At 40.7% G+C, this 14,787-nt stretch overlaps 1 protein-coding gene across 1 annotated transcript; it reads left to right on the top strand.

Moving 5' to 3' along the window:
* Positions 1–1,576: 1,576 nt before the first annotated feature.
* pygma (phosphorylase, glycogen, muscle A) lies at positions 1,577–12,959 on the top strand. Its single transcript, XM_068715835.1, has 20 exons — positions 1,577–1,917; positions 3,824–3,925; positions 4,038–4,116; positions 4,259–4,362; positions 4,585–4,716; positions 4,820–4,931; positions 5,025–5,107; positions 7,464–7,607; positions 7,824–7,916; positions 8,169–8,315; positions 9,184–9,347; positions 9,554–9,668; positions 9,758–9,859; positions 10,261–10,408; positions 10,529–10,587; positions 10,689–10,830; positions 11,007–11,214; positions 11,831–11,965; positions 12,193–12,259; positions 12,461–12,959. The coding sequence occupies exons 1-20, from the start codon at positions 1,675–1,677 to the stop codon at positions 12,605–12,607; spliced, it is 2,526 nt and encodes an 841-aa protein (XP_068571936.1). The 5' UTR covers positions 1,577–1,674; the 3' UTR covers positions 12,608–12,959.
* The last annotated feature ends 1,828 nt before the right edge of the window (positions 12,960–14,787 follow it).

Raw genomic sequence — 14,787 nt, 5'->3', positions numbered from 1 at the left:
TGTAGACAGCATTTATATAATGTGTAAATTTCTAAAAATTCTTCAAATGATGCAGAAAGGGCCATTAAGCGCTGCCAACCACCACAGGCAATTTGATTTCTATTAAGCTGTTGTGGTGTTTGACAGTCGCATCGTTTATTTTTATTTTTTTATTCTTCCCTTTTTGCATCTTTGCTAATCATGCAACAGAGTGGCAAATGGCTCGAAAGATGTGATGATGTTACTCCCAGTACTTTTCCCGTCAACATTTATCCAAAATGCAGTGCAATCCAGTACATCTCGACATTAAAGTAACAGTCACTCTTTCATCCAGCTTTTAACCAATTTCAGTCCAAAGGCAGAACCCCCCTTTAACACGATAATGATAAGCATGCAGTGCATCCTACTGAGCTCAACAAATACTGCTGTCCCCCTTCTGCTGTGGTCCCACTCATAGTAATATACTAGTGTTGTCTGCCGGCTCTAGCTGACATTAACAAGATATGCCTTTCAAATATCATGGCCTTTGGGACTGGGTCAGAGATGCTATTTATAGAAGGTCAAGACTTCATGATAGTTTGGCAAGAGTGATAACTGAGAATAGAGCGAGTTTTAGTAGCTATGCTGCAGCTGCTTTTGTGTCGGTTGTTGCTCCAGGCTCTTGAACAGATGTGATCTGCATAGACTCTGGATCGCTGGTTTATAACTAGTACCGCTACTTACAGTATTTATGAAGTGATACAGTAGCATGGAAATGTTAAACGTTGCAATACTGCTGTTGGGGTTTCAGAGCAGGCTATACAAGTCCTTATCCAGTGTGGATTGTTAAAACAAAATAAGCCCTGTAACTTAACTTAATGCAGAAACTTAATATACATTTATAAATATACCAATCCTACAGTTTGAGAATTAGCTGATTTTTGTAGTGCTTTGCTTTTTAGGTGCAACTAAATTAATTTAATGTATCGTAACCATCTGCTGGCCAAGGCTCCCCTGCCAACTATGGGGAGAAAAATAGGTTATCCACTGTAGCTGCCAAATATTGTCACCAGCACATGTTCCTTTCTACAATATCAGACAATGCTTTACACACGTGGGCAGTGAAGTAATTACATATTACTAAATATAACTAGAAAAAGATAATAATCCGTTTCTAAGTCAAATTATTATTTTAATGATGAAAATGACTGTAAAATGCAAGCATGGCCCAGAATACAAATAGAAAATGCTTTTTCTAAATAGGAAGATTCAGATTGTTCGAACTGCTTTGATCGAGTTGACTGAAAATAATCAGTGGTTTTGACCAGAAACCACTGACTATCAAAGAGCTGAAATGTTGTTGTTATCACGATAAATATAGATGTACTGTAAATGACATCATCATCTTTTAAGGTGCCATGTAGTGCTGCCAATCTTATGTTTTTGATCCAAAATGGGCCCCGTAGTCAATCCCGTGTCACATAATTTAAAAAGTTACAACCTCTATCCTCAACATATCCCCCACCCTTTACCTAATATATACAATCTGCTCCACCCACCCCTTAATATTCATAGCCATGCCTTTAAAATGCTGAACCTGAGCCTGCGGTGTGGGCGCCTCTCTTGCTGTGTCTAGGCCTGGTGGCGTGTGCCTGCTGTGTTACTGTTTACCTTCTGCCCGAGTCAGAGCTCTGAGCTGCTACAGCTAGTGCCACCATGTCAAAACCCTTGTCCGACCACGATAGAAAGAAACAGATTTCCGTGCGAGGCCTCGCCGGCGTCGAAAACATTTCAGCATTGAAGCAAGATTTCAACAGACATCTCCACTTTACGCTGGTCAAGGACAGAAATGTGGCTACCAGAAGGGATTACTACTTTGCTCTCGCCCACACTGTGCGGGAGCACTTGATTGGCAGGTGGATCAGAACCCAGCAGCACTACTATGAGAAAGATCCAAAAGTAAGTTACAACAGCACCAAGATGTATATTGAGTATATTGATTTAATAATTTACTTAAAAGGTGTGCTATTCTTTTAACGACAAAAATGGCATAAACAGTATCATATATTGTGTTTGTGATAAAGATAACTACAATACTACATTTAGTACAGTTTGCCCCACACACAGGTACAGGGGGAAGCTATATCTCATCTAAGAACTGGTTCACACCTTCAGGACATCTAAAAAAGTCTGTTTCATTGTGCACTCATTGCCTGCTCAGTAAACTGAGGGAATTCTGTGCCAGAACTTGAATCTTATACCGTGTCATGAAATAACTTCTGCACATTTCGCACATATTAAAACAAAAGGCTATTAATCATTTTCATAAGAGCAAGGAATTTATATTCTTCCACTGTACTTCCAGCAGCCTGAAGTCAGTGTAAGGTCATGGCATTTAAACTTCATCAGGGCTTCTTAGCACTCTGCTGGTATGCTGTCGTTCTTATAGTGTGTTGAAACGTTAAACCTCTCCATGACCTTCTGTTCCCATCCTGTCTGACCATAAAGCGCATATCCCTTCCTTGTGTCATATGAGCACATGCCTCTAAGGGCATCAGAGTTCATATATAAGCATTCACAGAGAAGCTGTCTTAGCCACTGCAGTATTATTAACAACCAGCGACAAAAAGAACCTTAAAACAACAATAGGAAGCTTGCGTCACTAAAATAAAGCAACAAAAAAAATTGCAAGACACACCACATTATTCCTTGAAAATATCTCAGAAAACAGCGTAATCACAATAGAGGTTTCAGAGGCAGAGTAAAAATTGTATTTACTTAGCAGGAAAAAAACATCCTCGCAAGATCATTAATAACTCTACTGAATAAAGAGGATGATTTTTCTTTTCTTAACATGGGAGGAAAATGTCCCTGCTCCTCCCGGCTTACTCCGCGGGGTGACTGTTCTGTAGTTTAACTTTCAAAGCCCTTACGTATTAATCTCAGTAGGGAGACATTTACTTCTCACATCAAGCTAGTTTTCAGATACTGTCTAATTAGATGTCGGTGGGCTGCAACCTCTAACTCAAAAAACATCTGACCTGTCTGGTGCTCTAGCCTGAAAGGTCAAAGGTGGATCCCTAAAAGGTCTAAACAGAAACCTTGAGGAGGGAGGAAACCTAAGTTCAGGCTGGAGTTTTGCGTTGCATGTTAGATTGCGAACTGCAAAGTCACTGTTATGGCAACAGGATTTATTGTTCACAATGCTAATATGCATTCTTGGGGGTAAAAAAACTAAAATCTGCATAATGAGATGAAACTAGGATTGAAGTCCACTAAAATGTGTAACATACAGTCATATATAGTTCAAGAGAAACAGGTAGCTACTTAGTGTTATGGCTCTGTCAGTTGTATTTATTATTTTTCTACACATCTATCTGCACCACTTCTCTCCCAACTTGAACTCCGTAATGAAAGGGTATCAGGCTCCGGCTGACCTTTGCAGCGACTTCTACAGGAGCTATTTTTGCACGGGCCAAAATGTTGGTGTTATGTAACACCCAAAGCAATCTCTCCCCCAGTGCCTTCTCTCCTCTCCTCTGCCTCTCTTCCTCAGCCTGTGTGCCCCCCCCCCCCCCCCCCCCCCCCCCTCCCTCCATGTCGGAGGAGGGAAAAAAAACTAAATGGCAAAGGCTAAACACAGGCTCAGGTGGCACATTTCCATGCACTCCCAACCATGAAGCTAAATAATTAAACTTGAAGATTCCTTTCATAGTCTGGGGTGGATGTTATTGTAACATTTGGCATATGATTTCACAGATTTTGTACCCATCATGCTACTGTGGAGACCTTTTCTCTAATCCTAATCATACAATGACTCTGTTCATTCAGTTTGGTTATTTCTCCCCTTCTTCCAAAACTGTAGCGCGTGTACTACATCTCCCTTGAGTTCTACATGGGCCGCACCCTCCAAAACACCATGGTGAACCTCGCGCTGGAGAACGCCTGTGATGAGGCCATGTACCAGGTGAGACAAAGACACTACATCTATTCCCCTTACAACTGTGAGATTTATTTTTCCAACTATTGTAAAAGGGGCATCATCTCATTAGTCCATGATGTGTCCTGTTGTTCTACAGTTGGGTCTGGACATGGAGGAACTGGAAGACATGGAGGAAGACGCTGGTTTGGGAAATGGTGGCCTGGGACGTCTTGCTGGTGAGCATCTTTTCACTCGTCATATTTGATGAAATCAAAGAAATTTTACCCCTGCCGACTGACTTAAATAATGCATAATTTTATATAGCCTGTCAGATGTTGATTCTGTTTGTTTTTTTCATGTGCCGTCTCTGGTTTTCAGCCTGTTTCCTGGACTCCATGGCTTCACTGGGTCTGGCTGCCTACGGTTACGGTATTCGCTATGAATTTGGTATCTTCAATCAAAAAATTGTCAACGGCTGGCAGGTTAGAAATGAAGAAGAAAAAAACGGATGTAAAACTTTGTAGTCTTTTTTCAGTGAGGAAGAATAGCTGCTTCTGTTTCATTTTTCACCTTAAATCACCTGTCGGATTTGTGTCCTTCACCATTATCATTTCCTCATGTTCATTAGTATTTTCTGTCTGGCTCAGCTCAAAAGCCACTAATGAGTGTTTTTCCCTTCAATATAAATGTCTGTCATTATCCAGGTTGAGGAAGCTGATGACTGGCTGCGCTTTGGCAACCCCTGGGAGAAAGCACGCCCTGAGTACATGCGTCCAGTGCGCTACTATGGCAAGACCGAGCATCACCCCGATGGTGTCAAATGGGTTGACACTCAGGTGAAAATATTATTTAAAGAAAAATAAACATGAATTGTAATCGACGCTTTCTGAGGAGTGGCGATTCATTTATTTATGTCTTTTCCTGTGTTGGTATCGACAGGTAGTGCTGGCTTTGCCATATGACACCCCTATCCCTGGCTACAGAAACAACGTTGTCAACACCATGAGGCTGTGGTCAGCTAAGGCTCCTTGCGATTTTAACCTTAAAGACTGTACGTGTCTGCCAGTGTTCAAACGTTTCCAATCATGCAACAGCTGTCAAACAAGCTTGAATGAATGCAGTTTACATCTTTTTCCCCTCACAGTCAATGTTGGTGGCTACATTCAGGCTGTTCTGGACAGAAACTTGGCTGAGAACATCTCCCGTGTGCTGTATCCCAACGACAATGTAGGTGAAAAATATGACTATTTTACCTTTTAATCCATCAGAACTGCACAAGGATGTTCATGCAGACCTGGATTTGAGGAAATAAGAAGAAATAAGAAATGTTGAAAGTTATAGGAGCTGTAGACTGTATGGCTCCTGTATGACTGCATGGCTCATCTTAACTCAGATGGATTTCCATAATTTGGACCCCGACTAGTATCTTTTGTCTTCAGCTAGAGCCACCGTGTGCTCTTTCAGCTTCCTCTGAAGCTGTCTTTTATAGTTGGCATAAGAGCTGCCCACCATGTGCTGACTCCCTGAAGGCTCAAGAAGGAGGATTTGGGAGATAACCATCTAGCTCCAGCTACCACTCATGTCAGGTCTGGCAATTTATGTCTGTGCAAGTAAGAGCAGAAACAGTGGTGGACCTGACATCACAGCTTTGTCTGAATTCATTCCAGTCAGTGTTACAATGCTCTTCTATCATATTGTGTATTTTAACAATATTTTAGAAACACTGAGCAAATTAGTGGGTTCCCTGATTAGTTCATCAAAATTAAACATTTTCAGCAGTTAACAACAATCTCATTCATTGAAAATCAGAAAGGTTCCACTTTCATATGAATATCATTAAGACTTCATATCAAGGTTTGCAACATATTAGTTCATTTTTTGTCATTATTTATTTTATTTTAACAAACCAGTTGACCGCTTTAGAATAACTCATAGATTAATTCATTATGAAAACATGTTGGGGTAATAATTACTTTGCACACATTCAAAACCAGAAATTACATAATTTTACGATTTGACAAATGCGCTATTTCGCAATTCCCACACTTTCACACAGGTGATTACAGGTGACCGACACATACCTGTTCTCCTCCACTTGTTGTTACTGTGCTCAACTCCCCATTTGTATTTGCCGTCCTGCTACTTGTGCGTTTGGTGACGTTAGTCCTCTCAGAATGATGCGTGAGATCCTGAAAGCCTGTTCTTAGCCTGATACCATCCCCTCCGAATAAGAGAACACACGGGTCGCTAAATGAAAGCAGTTAGCCATATTCTCCTGGGGAACCATGTCACGTTTAATCTGATATACCAGGTTTGGTTTACAGCAATGTCTCTTGGCTGATGGTCACCGAGGAGCAGACTTTTACATTTGTCCTGGAGCAGCTAATCCACATTGTTTATGTTGATCACAGTTACTTTCTTCCTCAAACTTCTGCCAACTACGATAAAATGACATCAACAGAGGGCTACTTGACAAACAGCCAATCAAATTGCAGCAGGTCAACCGGCATTCAGGCCAGTACCGTCTCTATCTTCCTTATGGTGGTTATCCGGTGCCGTCCACATTAATTGCAGGGCTTTGGACATGCGCATTGTTGTTTTCCCAATCTCGAGGTACTTGCCACATTGGTAAGCGTGCGAGCGCGAGCCTAACCCTAAATAGCAGCCTCGATCTCAACCAAAACGCGATTAAAACCCCAATATTCTAGGCTATGCTATATCTGGACACTGACCAGAAACTGTAAATAATGCTAAATTACATCAACAAAGGGTTTTTATGTCATGCATTAATCCAGTTTCACTAAAATCACACTTTTTTCTGTTGCCAGCAGGTGGGGCAAGGTGATAGCTTAACTGTCTTTTTTTCATTTATTTTTTTATTCACCTATGTATTTATAATTGATTAAAAAAAATCTTCAACACTTCGGTGGTCACCTCTACTTTGGTGGCTTAGTAAATGTGAAATCAAACAAAATAAGAAAAAGAAAAATATGATAACTTTTAGTCTGGGTCAAACACTGATTACTTAATTCAGCTTCCTTAAATATCTAAAATTAAATTATGGAGGAAGCTTTACATTTACACAATACAAAGACGAAAGATAAGATAAGATAAAGATGAAGAGGTTTTTATTGTCATTGTAGTGATACAACGAAATTCCGTTTGGTAGCCCTCAGCAGCGAACAACAGCGATAACAAACAATATACAAGATTAAATACAAAAGGAAATACAAAATACAAAAGGAATAAGAACGTTACTAAGTAATACAATTTAAGTAATACAATCTGTGCAAACAGTGCACCAGCATTAGCATACAACTGGATACTATGGGTGTTTCATGTTATGCAAAAGTAATACAATTGCATGATAAAACAAACACTACATATTGGACAGCCACAGATGTGCTACTTATTCCTTGTTACCTTTGGTTTGGGTAATTATTTCATCAATATGGAAAGATTTAGGTTGTCCATACATGAATACCTGTCACAAATATGCAAAATGCTATATTTAATGAATAAAAAAAACATTCATGTTTGCCTACAGAGCAGAAACAGAACAAATGTGTGTCTTTGTCCTCAGTTCTTTGAAGGAAAGGAGCTCCGTCTGAAGCAGGAATACTTTGTGGTGTCTGCCACCCTACAAGACATCATCCGTCGTTTCAAGGTCTCTAAGTTTGGCTCCAGGGAGATTGTTCGCACAGACTTCAGCAAACTGCCTGACAAGGTGAAGCGAAAAAAAAACCTCAACAAACCACTTTCTGTCAAAAACAAAAAGATTCCCCTCCGATGTTCTCTTTGTGCTTTTCTTAAATTGCCTCTGTCATTGTGTTAAACAGGTTGTAGGTGGGTTTTATTGTATCTTATTGAAATGAACAGTACAAAGCACTTCATGCCATATTCTAATTCTGTATTGACATTTAATAATGTGCTGCATATTCAGGTCGCTATCCAGCTGAATGACACTCACCCTGCCATGGCTATTCCTGAGCTGATGAGGGTTCTGGTTGATGAGGAGAACCTCAATTGGGACACGGTGAGGAAGAGCAACACTGGTGTAACAACCGAGCTTCATGTTTCACAGCTTCAGAGCTTGATTTTTCAAATGTAGTGTTTAAAACCATGGCACTTCTCTTGCTCTGCTTCATGTTGCAGTGTTTTTGGTTGGGACATCACAATTTTGGTGCCGTTCATAAACTACTTACCACCACCATTACTAAAAAAAAATAGGTATACAATAGTAAAATATTCACATGGAGGCTATGTATTTCCTCTTGCTGGTGTTCAGGCTTGGGACATCTGTGTGCGCACCTGTGCCTACACCAACCACACCGTCCTTCCTGAAGCTCTGGAGCGCTGGCCGGTCGACCTGTTTGCTCATCTGCTCCCTCGCCACCTGGAAATTATCTATGAGATCAACCGTCGCCACCTGGAGGTTAGTACTGCACATTGCAACATGTCATCCTTTCCATAATACACTGCATGCAATGTATATTTATGGCAGCAGAGGGATCACACACTGTTAATGTTCTCTGTGGTTAAGTGCCATAATAATGAAGTCTTGATATGATACTAGCTCTGTATTTCATCAGTGTGGTTGAACACAAGACACAAGTGTGGTGGGAAAACTATGTATTAGTACAGAGTGAGTCCTATAATACTGAAATAAGGAACATTGAGAGTAGAAGTTTGTCTTTGGAGTATTTATTCTCTGTGCAGAGAAAGCTCTATTGTCATACAGAATGCAGTGTAGTCTGCAGGTGGATGAACCGAGAGGGCCCCGTCTCTATAGCTCATAAAAGACCTGAGCATGGGGGGGGGGGCGCAGCACGAGTTCACACTAAAACATTTGGTGAACAGTTTCTAACTGCCCATTGACACTCCCATTCAGCCCCTTCCTCTTATCTAATCTGAGCCTTGTCACACTGAGACTTCTATCTTTTATCACCCTGTGATGTGATTATGAATGGATATCTTGCATATTATTCTTGCCACTGTGAAAAAGATTAGCATGAGGACATAAATGTTGGACACCAAAGGACAACATGTTTTTATCAACTTTTCATTGCGACATCTGTCAGAACTAAGTTACATGGCCTATGTTCATGAATGGAAGGAGAAATATTTCTGACAGGAAGTGGTGGACATGTTTTATGAGCTGCAGCTCAACAATACACTGAAGTTAATTGCCATGTTGACTTACTTTAATTTAAATGACGGTATAAATCTACAATTCAGCATGCAAAAACAATAAATACAACCTATGAGTTATTTTTTGCCTCATGTTCTTTTGAACTTTGCAGAGAGTTGCTGCCATGTTCCCTGGTGATCATGGTCGTCTGAGCCGCATGTCCCTCATTGAGGAAGGGGGACAGAAGAGGATCAACATGGCCCATTTGTGCATTGTGGGTTCCCATGCTGTCAACGGAGTGGCCCGTATACACTCCGACATCCTCAAAGCTACTGTGTATGTCCGCTAAATACATTTTTTTCCTGTAATACTCTGAAGTGGTAAATCACCCAAAAAACACTACATGTATGTGTAGTATATGTTGCAGTATCTGTTTTATAAATCCCCTGCCTCTATGTGGCTGCATCGTGTGTGTGTGTGTGTGTGTGTGTGTGTGTGTGTGTGTGTGTTCTGATATATGTGATGCTTCACTCTGCCTGCAGTTTCAAGGACTTCTACGAAATGGAGCCACATAAGTTCCAAAACAAGACCAACGGCATCACTCCTCGTCGCTGGCTGGTCATGTGCAACCCTGGGCTGGCTGAGGTCATCGCCGAGGTCAGCTGTGTTTTAACGTGCACAAGTCACACAAACAACAATGTTGGCTAAAGATCTTTGATTTATTTATTTAACATTGTTGTTAACAGAGAATTGGTGAGGACTTCATTCGGGACCTCGACCAGCTGACGCGTCTCCGCGAGTTCGTGAACGACGAGGCTTTCATTCGTGATGTTGCCAAAGTGAAGCAGGTGAAGTATTATTTTATCCTCAGTTTGCCGTCCCAGTTATGTGACAGTTTGGAGATACTTGTGAATAGATGGTCCGGCTTTATCATAGCTGGCAATAGCACAAATCATGAGGTAATTATTGCCTTTTAATTATAACATGCACAGATTATCCAATGATATACTGGACTTCTATCAGGCAGCAGAGTCAACCTGCAGAGCTCTGTGATCGATGTCACACTCATGAACTGCTTTAACTGCAGTCTGCACAAGTAGTCAGCATATATGCGAGTCAAGGAGTTTGTCTTCTTTGACACACAACATATGTTGTTTTCTGTTTCAATGTTGTTCTGTTGTATCTGACAGCATTCAGAATGTTGAACTTGTTGTCCTTTATATAATGAAGTCAATGTTTTGATGAGTAGGAAAACAAGATGAAGTTTGCTGTTCACTTGGAGGAGCACTACAAGGTGAAGATCAACCCCAACTCCATGTTCGATCTTCAAGTCAAGAGAATCCACGAATACAAGAGACAGCTGCTCAACTGTCTGCACATCATCACCTACTACAACCGTAAGTGCACATGCAAAATCTGCTGCCCGACACTTTTTCTCCAAATCAAATACTGTGAGTTTTAAGATGATTTCAGGGCAGACACACCACAGTCCTGTAATCTCTTCATATGTCCGCCAGGCATAAAGAAGGAGCCCAACAAGCAGTGGACTCCAAGAACTGTCATGATTGGAGGAAAGGTTTGTACAGTTTAACATTAAAAGCTTTAAAAACGGACCCACCCCCACAACTCAGGTTAAATTCATCTATCACTCTTCCTCCAACTGTTCCTTTCATGCAGGCTGCTCCAGGATACCACACTGCCAAGATGATTATCCGTCTGATCACAGCTATTGGTGAGGTGGTCAACAACGATCCTGTGGTCGGAGATCGTCTCAAAGTCATCTTTTTGGAGAACTACAGAGTCACACTGGCTGAGAGAGGTAATTCCCACATCACTGCCCTTATTCCCACGTGTTCTTCCTCTCGCTATTTGCTTTCAAGCTTGTCATCCCATTCTTTTCTATCCCTGCAAATGACCCCAATCAGGAGTTTCTGATAGCAGCATAAAACACAAAATAATTATCAGAGTCATCAACCCTCTACTTCTGTCTTTCAGTTATCCCCGCATCTGACCTGTCAGAGCAGATTTCCACAGCTGGCACTGAGGCCTCTGGCACCGGCAACATGAAGTTCATGTTGAACGGCGCTCTAACCATCGGCACCATGGACGGAGCAAATGTTGAGATGGCCGAGGAGGCCGGCGAGGGAAACCTTTTCATCTTCGGCATGTTGGTGGACGATGTTGACGCACTTGACAAGAAAGGGTAAGGAAGGAACCATCATCAGTCCAACACTGTGTATCTACATTCTCCACGTGTACCTCTGACATATTTTGTTCTGTAGCTCATAAAGTCAGTGCACCATGTGATATTACCTCTTCACCACGTCTTTTACGTTTGAGTGCTGTTAAGTCCCCAAATATGTTTTCTACATACTCAAAAGTAATTTGACGTTGACATAATCACATAGGGGGACATAACAGGGAGGTAAGAAAAAGGTTTTTTTTGATTGTGCCACTACAGTATGTAATGTCTTCACATGTAAGAGCACAGTGTGTTACCTGTTATCAGATCCATTTGGTAAAATACCTCCTAAATAGTTCAACAGTAAAGACCTTTTGATATCAATGCAGTGAGCATCATGAACTCTGACAAGCTTTGCATTCTCTCACAGAAGTTTTCACTTTCACCGGACTCAAGTGTTTTTTCTCCACCCAAGCTGATCTTGTTCACACTAACAGGTGTGGCCTTGAGGAACCTGTTGATACCTCTGTATAGCCACCGACTACTACGCCTTCATTAATGGACCGGTTACGACAGCAACAAGTTTGTGCTTCTGTTTTTCTGAATGTGCATATTGTTTATTTTTGGTCCTGCTTAGATACCACGCTCAAGAGTACTACAACCGTCTGCCTGAGCTGAAACAGGCTATGGACCAGATTGCTGGAGGCTTCTTTAGCCCAAAGCAGCCTGACCTGTTTAAAGAAATTGTCAACATGCTGATGCATCATGACAGGTAAAGACACATCTAACATTACCAGCCTGAGGCACACGTACGCGTACACACATACAAATAAGAACATGTATAAACTTGCATGCTGGCGCATAAAAAGAAAGAGAGAGAACAACTCACAGTCTTTTGCATGCACACCAGACGTAAGAATACACACATGCACACATAAACACCATATGCATTCGCATTGCACTATATACCTGAATTAATTGCATTTTTTTTCTGAACAGATTTAAGGTCTTTGCTGATTATGAAGAATATATAAAATGCCAGGAGAAAGTCAATGCTCTTTACAAGGTATGTTCATTAAAAAGCTACATAAGTCACACGGTTCCTAAAGGTCTGTTATGCATTCATAATAGGATTTTAATTAGTATATAATGAGTATAACCATGGAAGGGGACTCAGGACTACTAATCCTTTTAATTACTGATCATATTATTATTATTATTATTATATGATTGATCACTTAATCAATCATTTTCATCCTCACTTCAGGACCCCAAGGAATGGACCAAGAAGGTGATCTACAACATTGCAGGATGTGGCAAGTTCTCCAGTGATCGCACCATTGCCCAGTATGCTCGTGAGATCTGGGGCATGGAGCCCACACTTGAGAAACTCCCCGCCCCTGACGACAAGTAATAAACTGTCCACATGACGGCACCACACCCCAACTTTCCCCGTTTGTATCACAACACGGACACCTTAAGAATCTACATGGTGGATCCTGTGCGTCTGGTAAAAGCCCAGACAGACCTGCGTCCAAAAGGGATTAGCATTCAATGCTTCCTGCATTGCTGCATTGTGTCTGACACAATCTTTTGGCTCTGGCTATGTCTACATTCTTTACACCTGCAGATTCACAATAACCAGGTTACAGTGGATAAAAGTGGTGGGCTTTGTGAATTTTATCGATAATATTTTTCATTGAAAAAATACAAACTCTTGTATTTCCACTCAGACCCATTCTGAATAAAATCTATCTTAAATACTATGACAGCCTGGGTGACTTCTTCCAGCATTTCTAGGAAAAAAAGATGTTGTGTTTAATTAAGTATCATAAACTGGAGAATAAATGTGCACATAATGAATTGTTTTGCAAGGGTAACTATTGTTTGGTAATAATTGTATTTTCGAGCATCACAACCTGTCAACACACGTTGATAATCAATAGTACATTGTATTTGGTGTAACTGATCGATATTGCCAAAGTTGGGTCTGGTAACTCAACTCGCAAGTCTGTAGTAGTGGATTTGCATAGGCTCAATAGAGGTCTGTTTTACAAAGCAAAAAGTAATTCATACATTGTAGTGTGACCTCTTACAGGACTGGTCTGGGCTCTCTTCACACGACACCAAAAGGTTTCGCTAACAGAGGTTTGTTAATTAATGTAAAATAGCTTCTGTCTGCACAGGGAATACTGTTTTAGACAGAACTGGCAGGAATACACAGTCAATATAAAATAATACAGTTAATACAATTTGATGATATACAATTTTCTTTTACACCAGCCACACAGATGTGAATGAGCCAATGACTGAGAAGCACAGTATGTACTGCAGGATCAGCAGGAGCAGCATTGACCTCAGTGCTCTGTCTGAACTAACACTATGCTTCATAAAATGCAACTTTCACCAAAGTAAATGATTGCAAAAATAGACAAATAAATGACAGATTCCTTTTGACTACACTGCTCCCTAAACAATTATATATTTTTCTCGGTTTTACAGATGAAAGGTCAAAGATTTATGTGTTCACATGTGTCTGTTTGTAAATATTTCACCGAACAAGAGGCACAAAGCATGAGGACAGAATGTGTCACGGTTCAACGTGACTTCAGTGTTACCGGAGGGTTTACTGGTGTTATAAATTGTAAGATAACTCCTCAGGATGTGAGTTTAATGAGTTTAAAGTCCAAACTCAAACAACTATCATCTTTAGATAATTGCAGAAGTAAAAGAAACCATAGGCTAATTGTTTATATAGCATATTCCAACACTGTAGATTAGTCTGTAAAAGGGAATTTTTTCTCTTGCAGTTTTTATCCTTTAGGTGATTTGAAATTTAGTAATGGAGACACCAAACCAGTGTTTCACTTCACAGCTGTCTTTTGACATCTACTTAACACTCAGGCTTCATGGGGCTCGGGTTCAGGGCCCCAATGTGTTGGGCGCCCCTCAGAGAGGAGAGAGATGGAGGGGAGAGGACCTTCTTTGTAAATTAAAAATGTTGCGGCTCTTTCGGTTATACTATATATCATCAAACTCAGAATGTACAAATATCCTCTGTTTTCAGAGCATTGTCCTTGTTCACTCCTTCTGTGCAAAACCTTCAAACATTTCACTCTCTGAAATCTATTAGACTGATGATTTCAACCCTCACCCTCCACTTCACTGCTTCTTTGTCGTTTACATTTCACAAAAAGCCCAGAGCCCCCGGGAAGTCTGTGTACGACTTTGTGTCTTTTCTCATTTTTCTAAAGTCTCTCATATTTTCTGTTGAATACCCATACTTTTGGGGCTCAAACTACAAAACACGCTGAAGAAGTAAGAATTTAGAAGGACAAATCTTTCTTCGATTAGAGTTTGGCAGCTGAAAAAACAGAAAGTTTATTGTTTTGCTTTGGTGCACCTGCAGATTAATTCTGCCTGACATCTCATGCTGATCATTACATAAGCGCACATTCCTCACAACTAATAATCTGGACACATAACCAGGAAGAAAAAAATGCTAGCTACATGTACACATGTACACACAATACAATACACACACACACACACACACACACACACACACACACACACACACACACACACACACAC

This window comes from Cebidichthys violaceus, unplaced genomic scaffold (assembly GCF_023349555.1).
Source record: "Cebidichthys violaceus isolate CVI_PGR_0920_01 unplaced genomic scaffold, fCebVio1.0.p SCAF_20, whole genome shotgun sequence".
NCBI lineage: Eukaryota > Metazoa > Chordata > Actinopteri > Perciformes > Stichaeidae > Cebidichthys > Cebidichthys violaceus.
The sequence above is the reverse complement of the archived record's forward strand: the minus strand, read 5'-3'. Positions and strand labels throughout refer to the sequence as shown.

What these genes read in the sequence shown, in the direction of transcription:
- pygma (XM_068715835.1), top strand. Translation starts at nt 1,675, where the DNA reads ATGTCAAAACCCTTGTCCGACCACGATAGAAAGAAACAGATTTCCGTG. An exon ending in TGCTGTATCCCAACGACAAT is followed by an intron (nt 5,108 to 7,463) that starts GTAGGTGAAAAA and finishes CTTTGTCCTCAG; the next exon opens with TTCTTTGAAGGAAAGGAGCT. An exon ending in GACGCACTTGACAAGAAAGG is followed by an intron (nt 11,215 to 11,830) that starts GTAAGGAAGGAA and finishes GGTCCTGCTTAG; the next exon opens with ATACCACGCTCAAGAGTACT.